We start from the raw sequence: 10,251 nt of genomic DNA, 5'->3' as shown, positions 1-10,251 counted from the left end.
CTGTCATTTCACAAGCTGCTCCCTACCTAGTTTTCATTGCTGTAATGCAGGGCTATGATGAAGTGCTGTGCAATGGCAGTTACAGCTGAATAACGGCTGTGCTGCTCTGTAGTTTCTGCTTGTACTTCCTTACAGAGCTGACCCCCCTCCCCCCCCTCTCTGTACTGTACTGTACTGAACTGTAGCTCAGGCAGCTAACTTGCCGTGCAATGGATAGGAAGTCCTCTGCACAGACGCTGAAGTCTGGTTGCCCGGCAACGAGGTAAACACGTGATTTGCTCCGAAGAGCTGCCCGACCTCTGCCTACAGGGAGAGGCGGGGGGAGGGGGGTCAGCTCTGTGAGGAAGTACAAGCAGAAACTACAGAGCAGCACAGCCGTTATTTTAACAGCTGTAACTGCCATTGCACAGCACTTCATCATAGCCCTGCATTACAGCAATGAAAACTAGGTAGGGAGCAGCTTATGAAGTGAAAGTAACAAAAAAAACACCCCTAACAAATGGATTAGCCTCACAGTCCCGTCAGCCGTCACTGTATACATTACATGTTGTATTGGTGAAACCATTCATTTTTTTGAAAAAATTTTCACACTATTTTAGAAGGATTTTTAATAGAACATGCATAAACCATTTTGATTTTTTTTCCTCATTCGCGGAAGAACCCCTTTAAGCTCCTACTACTGCAGGAACAATTATTCCATCTTCACCTGTTACTCAGCCAATTAATCAGTAAGCAGTGGTAACTGCACAAGCTCCTGCTACTTTGCAAATTGATTTACCACCTCTACCTACGTTTTAATCAGTTATCCAATTACCTGTAATTAATACGGATATTACTGTTGGCACACCTGCTGTGGATCAACCTATATATGTACAACTGATACATTATATAAAAAATAAAAAAAAAAAAAAAATATAATTCATTAGGCTATGAAAATCGGATGTTCCCGAGTCTGTTTCGACACATGACCTATGCGGGCACAGAAGATGAATAGCCAATGGTGTTTTTCCTGTTTTCACATCAACTTAAAAAAAAAAAAAAAAAATTGTGATTAACAGTCAATGGGAAAAATCCTGATAGAAATTTTATCATGTGCCATACTGTTATCGTATTTGCATTTGTGCATAAGTATTAGTATTCATTTAGAATGAACTTGGTTCCTAAAAGTACAGTTTTTTTGCTTTGAGAGCTGACTGCAATTTATTCATAACTGGTTGTATTCATTATGTATGGAAGGCAGAAATGCTTTAAATTTCTGTCTGTGTCCAGGAGCTTTCACAGTGTGACGTTAAAATTGCAAGTTAGAAAATGTTTCCACACAGACTAACGCACAGTAATACTAGGTCTGTGGGACACTCACAGTGCACACGTTGCGTTTGTGTGTAGCGTTATTAGAAAGTGCTGCATGTTATACACGTGACGTTATTAGCTGCATTGGACTGTTTGCACATGCTCAGTAATGACTTTGAAGCATACTTTTCATTGACTGTATGCTCTGTTTGCGAGGATAACTGGGAATTAAGTTGCGTTGCAACTTTTTTGGGGCGTTGCGTTGTAATTTGCTTTACAACTTTAATGTCGCATCAAAACGAAACGTCCTACTGTGATAGAGGCCTGAAGGAAGAAATACTTTCAGGAGAAGCTCCGACCGAGAGTTGAATTTTGTCCCAGTCGGTGGTTGATTGATGCCCCGTTTTTGCATGGGAGGTCTTCCTTTTCACAGGCGGACCATCGGGGGGCGCTGTATGGCTGGTGTTGTAGTGAGGCCTCTCCCACAAGGAAATTGAGTACATACTCTTGTCTGTTTCCTGTCTGTGAACCTTGCTGCATTGTGGGAGGTGGCTGTTTGTAGCTGTTTCCAACTGCCAAAAGGAGCGTGCAGCGGCTGCATCACCTGTCCACAGTAAAAATCTCACTTTGATACAATTAAGTAAACACAACATAATTTTTTTCTCCACCTCGCATACGTCCAGGTTTCTCTGCACTGGACTTTTAAGTCATGTGTGTGACCCTTTGAAATCTGTTCTATTTAAAAAAAAAAAAAAAAAAAAAACTATTTGTGCAAATTTCATTTCATTCATCAATCATCTGGTTGCGGCTAACACTTGTGTTGGCCGCACCCTGGATTTATGGATGCATCAGGTTGAGCGTCATATCAAAATTGGTTCCAGTGAAGAGAGAATTTTTTTACTGTTATGTTTTAAGCGATTAATTTCATTATTGATACAGCACATCTGAATCTATAAGATTGACAGCAAGAGCAGCAGTTTTATCTAATGTCTCCGGAGAAACATTTATATATGAAGACCTGGGATGGAGTAGCATATCTAAAATAAGTTGTCAGTAAAGTATCAGCTTATCCTGAATCTCAAACCTTTGAACCAATTTATAAGATACCAGAAGTTCAGGATAGAATCTCTTTTCTCTCAGAAAATTTCTGGCAGCGAATCGTTTTCTTGAGGACGCCTATTGGCATGTCACGGTCGAGATGAAATCCCAGAGATTTCTCAGTTTTCTGAGGCCGGATGGATAATTCTGGAAAAGTCACAGCTAGAATCCACTCAAAGCGTACAGTTCTTAGGCTTTTTCTGATAAGCTCTTTGGAGCAAAAGGGATTTCTACCAGAGCAAAAGATATTGAAAGTAATGCAGCTGGTAGAAAATTTCAGGACATTACAAATGCTATCAATCAGGGATACAATGAAACTTTTGGGTCTGTTGCTTTCCATTACTTCAGCAGTCCAGTGTACCTTAAAGAGGATCTGTATTGTTAAAATCGCACAAAAGTAAACATACCAGTGCGTTAGGGGACATCTCCTATTACCCTCTGTCACAATTTCGCCGCTCCCCGCCGCATTAAAAGTAGTCAAAAACAGTTTTAAAAAGTTTGTTTGTAAACAAACAAAATGGCCACCAAAACAGGAAGTAGGTTGATGTACAGTATGTCCACACATAGAAAATACATCCATACACAAGCAGGCTGTATACAGCTTTCCTTTTGAATCTCAAAAGATCATTTGTGTGTTTACCTTCTGTCCCCTGCTTCTCTCATGCACTGAAGTGACAGGCTTCCTGCAGACAGCTCTGCTTGTGCCTGTGTTTGTAATTCCTCAGTATGTGTCAGCCAGCTACTTTCACAACAGAGGAGGATTTTTATCCAGCTCTCTTCTATCACTGATAAGATAGCAGAGATGCTGCTGGCTTATGTAAATAAAACACACACTGGAGTGTGCAGAGAGGGGCCTGGAGGGGTGTGCATAAACAGACCAGCACAGAAGAGTTGGCAGCCTTCCAGACACAGGTGGACAAGTCTGACAGGGGAAAGATACATTGATTTATTACCGAGACAGTGCGAGTATAAAGTACTGCAGTAAGGCAGAGCACATTAGAATAGCTTTAGGAAATTGTAGGATGGTAGAAAAAACGTTGCAATTTTTGGTACAGAGACTCTTTAAAACATACCTGCAGTGTTGGATTCTTAAAAGATGAGACAAGTCAGTTTATTCCCTGGACCAAATTATATCGGTTCCAAACAGGGTGACAGAGGACCAAATATGGTTGACAATTCCCCAGTCTGTTTCACATGGAATGCTTTTGGCAATTCCCTACGGAGGCGATACTAACGGATGCAAGCCTATCAGGCTGGGTGTCTCACAGTCAAGTGTTTGGGTCTTGGCAGCAACAATTGAAAAATCACTCTTCAAATTTCAGGGAAGTAATGGTGGTGAAGTTAGCCCTGGTGGCAACTCAACACATGGTATCATGAAAGGATGTACAGTTGAGGACTGACAACTCCACTGTTGTAGCATACGTAAGTCGGCCAGGAGGAATGAGGTCACAGAAACTTTTTAGTCTGTCACTAGAGACCCGGAATATTGTGGAGTAAAAGTCTGGGGAAACCCAGCCACAGATTTATTTGCAACAGAAAGAATACCAAATGTCAACATTTTTGCTTCCTAAACATCGGGGACAATCTGTCAGCAGTGGTCTCAGATTTGGGATTTCAAACTAGCATTTCCATTTCCACCCCTGAACCGTCTACTTCTAGTTTTGGAAAATATTTCCGTATCCAGGATGACAGTCAGACAGTACCAGGCATAGACAAGGTGAAGTTGATAGCCTAGTTACTGAGGAATTAATACTTAAGAGTTATGGGTGTTTAGGAACAGTTCAGAGTTTATTCTCAAAATTGGAGACATTTTCTATAGCACTCAATAGATAGTTTTACCAAGTTTCTATCCAAATCCATTCAAGGATAAAGAGAAGGAGAGACATTTTGCTGAGTGTTAGTCAAATTCTTATGGAACATTTTAGATTCAGAACTGGTGCTTCTCCTCTGGAGAGGTGTAATGCAGCAACGTAGAAGAATTTGGAAACGTTTATGCGGCATTACAAACTAGATCGTATATCTACATTTGACCAGGATTTCAGAAGGAAGTCTTACAAGCGGTCAGCCCACCCTAAGTTGGTGATGGTTTTTATTTCTTGTTCATCATCTCGATGTATACCTGTCCTGGAGGGTTACTGGAAAAACTAAACATTAGCTTACCTGGTAATGCTATTTTAGGTAACCCTCCAGGACAGGTGGGTAACCCACCCTTTTTGGGGTATAATAGTATGTATATAAACAGTATTATGAATGTAATATATGGTCATTTGTTTCATGACTATGTAAGTGTTGAAATCATATGTAATACTTCGTGATTGGTTTTTTTCACTATCATAGTTGGTTAGGTGGTCAGGTAGTCTAGACCTGTTTTTCTGTATTTTTCTTGGTTACATACTGCCGATCACCTGACAATTATTTTAATTTATAGAGAGGCTGTGGGATGTTTCCTGTTTCCTGGGAGGGGCCGGATCTCGATGTATACCTGTCCTGGAGGGTTACCTAAAATAGCATTACCAGGTAAGCTAATGTTTAGTTTCTCAGTTTTCGGCCATTATAGTTTTGAAAAATTACATGCCTCCATAGTTAAAACCCACATATTGTAATTGCCCATTCGTCACGGTTATTTCACCGTTTAAATTATGTCCCTATCACAATGTATGGCGACAATATTTTATTTGGAAATAAAAGAGCATTTTTTCCGTTTTGCATCCATCACTATTTACAAGCTTATAAAAAAACAATATATAGAAATATTTCATCTTTACATAGATATTTAAATAGTTTAGACCCTTAGGTAAATATTTATGTGTTTTGTTTTGTTTTTTATTGTAATGTTTTTGGTTTTTTTTATTAAACATTTTATGTGGGTATTTTTGGGAGGGTGGGAAGTAAATAGTGTATTATTTAGGGAAATATTTGTGTAGTGTAATTTTTTCCTTTTAGATGTAGTTTTACTCTTTGGCCACAAGATGGCAGCCTTGAGTTTGTTAACATGACGTCACTCTAAGCATACAATGTACGCTTAGAGGGACATAGGAGTCAGAAAAAGCGAAGCTTCCGAGAGAAGCTGTTGCTTTTTCTGCGGGGGAGAGGAATCAGTGATCAGGCACCATAGCCCGATACATTGATTCCTGGGCTACCGAATCCGCGTCCGGGAGCGCGCATGTCCTCCTTGACGTTTTTATACGTCAAGTAAGACAAAGTGGTTAAATACAAAATAAAAACAGAAAAAGGTAGAGGTGGCTTAACTCTCGAGGCGCTCCAAACTTTTGGCGGCACAACCCGTGGCACTTTGCTTGGCCTGAGGAAGTGGGCTTGCATCCACGAAACGCGTTGCCTGTGCTAATAAAACCTACTTTGCCTTTATAATTGTGTCACTCGACTCGAGAGGTAAGCCACCTCTCCATTTTTCTATTTTATTTTGTTTTTTAAGCAATTTTATCTTCTGCTGATCACTTCTTCGCCTTTGCAGAGGGGAGTCTGGCTGCAGAGATGAAGAGGGTCCAGGCAAGCAGCAGAGGGGTCCTGGAGGACACAGGGAGTCTCTGGATAATCCAGAGGCTCCACTCTACCTTGTTGTCTGTTTCTTTTATATCTATATTTTTCACATTTGCTTTAATCTCTTGTTTCAGATCCAGTCATGAGATCCAGCCTGGAAAGTGAAGGGAAAGTCTCATCGGTTTCAGAAGACTTCTGTCATTCGTACGAAAATGTGGCCATGGGCCCTTCTCCAGCTAGTAAGTGACATCCCTTCAGTGCCCAAGGTTTTACCAGGGGTGTCAAACTCCATCACATAAAGTGCAAATTTGGACAGAGGCGCCAGGCAGGTTAAAATGATCTAAAAACAACTAAAAAGGGCAGAATGCCAAAATAAATTGTTATTTGCGATTTGAACAATCTAGATTGTCCATCATTTCAGGAGGTAAGTCCACCTGTACTCCTCCTTTTTAGTTGTTTTTAGATCATTTTAACCTGCCTGGCGCCTCTGTCCAAATTTGCACAGTATATAGTCCACCTTGGGTGGAGGGGACTGTCCCCTTCTTTCTATCTACAGAGAGCGACTTCTTAAACCTGAGTGGGGTCAGGTTCTAATACTCCCCACCTGCATTTCAAGTGGTTGCCTATGTGGTAACCCATGTTTGTGAGTATATCCACATCTGTTAATTATTTCGCCAACAATTGTTAGACTTACTGCATTATATTGGGCTCTCGGTTTTTCTTTTTGTTTCAAGTGCATCCATCACATAAAGGGCCAAAGTCTAAAAGACAGTCTAAGTTGCGAGCCAAATTGTTTATTTACCAATGCGTGTCATCCATGTGAGCCAACTGTAGACCTGCCCCCTACCCCTACATGACTAATCACAGACAGAATGAGGACGGAGTATATCTGCATATTTATTTATTGTATTTTTAAAGCACCAACATATTACGCAGCGCTGCATACATATTGGGCGAAAAATGTATGTGCTTGTACATACGTTGGTTACGCACTGATATCTCCATGGGAGTGACAGACACCACTGATGCAAGCGCTGGGGCGCCCTGCTGTGCAGTAACCTTCAGCTTGCTGTGAGCATGGATACAGTGCAGGATGCATACCCATGAAAGCGGTGCATGTAGAAATGGGCGCAAAATAACAGCAATACAATATTGGTCATTTTACCAATATTCTATTATCCACCTACATATATTTTTTTTCTTTTAACTGGATATACAAATTGCAGAAAATGTAAGTCATTAGAAATGGGAATTTTCGTATTCCAAATGTGAAATAATGTGAAGTTAATGACATACTATTTCATGAAAATTAACTTCATAGGTATGCATGGGAAGATTGGAATGTGAAAATTCAAATAATAATGCAAAAAAGGAAAGAAGGGAAAAAGAGGGGAAAAAAATAAAAAAAATAATAACAATAATAAATAAATAATGCAAAAAAAAAATGGATGGGAAAAATTGCAAAACGCTGAGTCTCAAAAAGGAAAAAAACATGAAAAAACGTGGCTGAAAATCGCAAGGATAAGCATGTTTTTGGAATACTATACTATCCCCACATTTCTGCACGAGGCATTAGATTGCATTACACATGACTCTGTAGAGGTCATTTAGCAGCCAGTAATGAGATGCAGCCAGTATGTATATTATGTAACATGCCTGTGTACATATTCCAGCCGCTATAGGCTTTCCTGTGCATTAGCTGCATAATCTCCTAGTTAACTACAGAATCATTGAGCTCAGTCTGCCTCTTATCATCCGTTTTAATATTGGATTTACTCATCAATCACTACATTCTATATCTGTTTATGTAACTCGCTGTAGAGGTCCTGACAGTTTGCTGTCTTTGAATCTCGTTGCATTGTGGGAAATAACTTTTTTCCAACTGCCAAGCAAGCAGTATCTCCCTCTGTGCATAGAACTCTCAGTAATGACCATTCCATACAGAATGCCTGACAGAACTAAACCTTTCAGCACCAGTGATATATTTCAGAATGTAAATCAGAGAGAGGAACGATTTTACAATGAGCAAACACTGACTAAATAATCTGTAAATTAATATTGTAAACCAGTGGCACAGCGAGACATCATGAGGCCCCATAGCAAGACTTTTATGGGGCCCTCAGATATAGGCACTCTTGAGCACTGCCACCTGCCCCTACCCTATGGATATGAGTTAATTGGGCAATTTACATTCTCATGCAGTCAGTCACTGCACATACGGTAGTTTATGGTCAGTGAGACAAAGTCAGAGGGTTGAGAAACACAAGGAAGTTAATGGCGACTACATTAACCACTTCACTACCCTGGTAATGTTCACAGTTCATCTCAGCTGTGATTAGTTTGGCAATAACTTTATCAATAATTATCACAACTAAATGATCTATACATTGTTGTTTTTTTCAGGGCAAATAAGGCTTTTTGTGGCTGATATTTGTTATTAGTAATTATCTTATTTTCTATGCATTTTAAAAGGAAAATAAGGAAAAAAGTGCAAAAATACACAATGTATCCACTTTCATACATTATAGCTTTAATGTAACAGTTCTATTGTACATTAAACCCACACATTTTATTTGTCTATCCCTCCTGTTTATTTAAACAGTTCATTTGTTTTGATAATGTATTAGATGTAACAATTAAGTAATGTATACAATCTGCTATTGTCTGCTCCTGGAATGTGTATTTTCACTTGTTTACTAGTTAACTATTAACATTGAATTCCCTGGGAGGAGGAGAGGGGTTTGCTGTCATTATTTTACAACTCTGTAGTGGTATTATCTGGTCAGAGATAAATAAGATTTTTTAGAAAGGAGAGTGCAGAGACTTATTTTCACGTCATAGGGAAAGCAAGTGGTTAAGTACCAACTGGGCCCCCTGTGCTCCATGGCCCCAGGGAGCAGTGGGGGAGACCACTTGGCAGTGTGCGGCGGCATGGGGCCCCTGGGACAATTGCTCGCTTTGTATGAATGCCAGTGCCAGTCCTGGCAACTGGGCCAGCGCATGGATTAAGGTAAAGTACATTCCTCCCTGCCTGCCGCTCACCAGCACTGCACTCGTCACACAGACACACGCCATGCCAAGGTACCCAGTTGCCTGCAGCTGGACAAGTTTCATTTGCAAAGGGGAGACGCTCAAGGGGCCCCTGTGGACTCTGGGGCCTGGGGGCAATTGCCCCCTGTGCCTTACTTGAAGGACCAGCCCTACCTAAGAAGGGAAATGTAACGATCGGTGTCAGCACACAGAGAGAATCTGATTATTCGTGATCTGCAGTATCACCAAGAATACAGATTTATACCCGATTATTGATGATCTGCAGAATCACCAATAATACAAGTATAACTAACCTCTGGACACCTGATAAGTGTAAATGTTTGGTGTGACTGTATATGAGCCAGTGATTCCCTGACTGCTGGGAATCAGACTCTACTGCAGTCAAAAGACTCCTGTGAGATTGAGTCCCTGACAGGTTTGCAAGGAGGTCCCTCTGAGGGAGTCCCTGCAGCTACTGGATACCCCACTGGGGGGGGGGGGGATGTCACAGGTAGAAGTGTCGGTCAGGCCGGGTCGGTAACACACGAGCAGATAAGGTACATAGACAGAAGACTGATTCGATAACCAGGGACAGGCAGGGTTGGCAACAAGTAATCAGATATGCGTAGGTACCGAATCAGAGAGCAGAAGGAAGGTCAGGAGAGCAATAGGTCATAACAGATATCAAGCATAGGCCTAGTCTAGAGTGTGAGATCCGTGTTCTCAACACCCAGGAACTGGTCTAAAGAATAACACAGTAATGACACAGAATCCCTAGTCTTGGGTGTGAGGTCCGTGGTCTCAACACCCTGGAACTAGTCTGAAGTATAACACAATAATAGCACAATATCCCTAGTCTTGGGTGTGAGGTCCATGGTCTCAACACCCTGGAATTAGTCTGAAGTACAACACAATAATAGCACAATATCCCTAGTCTTGGGTGTGAGGTCCGTGGTCTCAACACCCTGGAACTAGTCTGAAGTATAACACAATAATAGCACAGTAATAACACAGTAATCTGGCTTCCCAGGTCCACCTGGTTCAACCACACTGAAGGATCTGACTACGGTCTGAGTGCTAACACATAAGCATTCGCAACCGCAGACAACTAGCAACTGACAGGGAAGAAGTATATATAGCAGAGCGCTCCTCAGCGCCGCCCAGTCCTATTCAGCCAATCACCTGCTGCGCTGGGATCAGCTGATCGTCCAGATCAGCTGATCCCTCTCCTATTGGCATAAAGGGCTTGCCTGTTAGCGTGCGCGTGCATAGCTCTCCATCTGTGTGCACTACTAGGCAGTGGTGCTCAGCAGAGCTCGAATATTCGAGTAGCTC

At 41.3% G+C, this 10,251-nt stretch overlaps 1 protein-coding gene across 1 annotated transcript in view; it reads left to right on the top strand.

The window, feature by feature from the left end:
- Positions 1-10,251, top strand: part of LOC137525467 (uncharacterized) — a 75,278-nt gene that overhangs the window by 49,078 nt on the left and 15,949 nt on the right. The window contains exon 8 of the mRNA XM_068246566.1: positions 6,021-6,125. Within this exon, the coding sequence (XP_068102667.1) occupies positions 6,021-6,125 (105 nt within the window). The remainder of the gene's footprint in view (positions 1-6,020; positions 6,126-10,251) is intronic.

The sequence above is a fragment of the Hyperolius riggenbachi genome, chromosome 7, assembly GCF_040937935.1.
Source record: "Hyperolius riggenbachi isolate aHypRig1 chromosome 7, aHypRig1.pri, whole genome shotgun sequence".
Classification (NCBI taxonomy): Eukaryota; Metazoa; Chordata; class Amphibia; order Anura; family Hyperoliidae; genus Hyperolius; species Hyperolius riggenbachi.
This window is presented reverse-complemented; position numbering and strand designations above follow the sequence as displayed.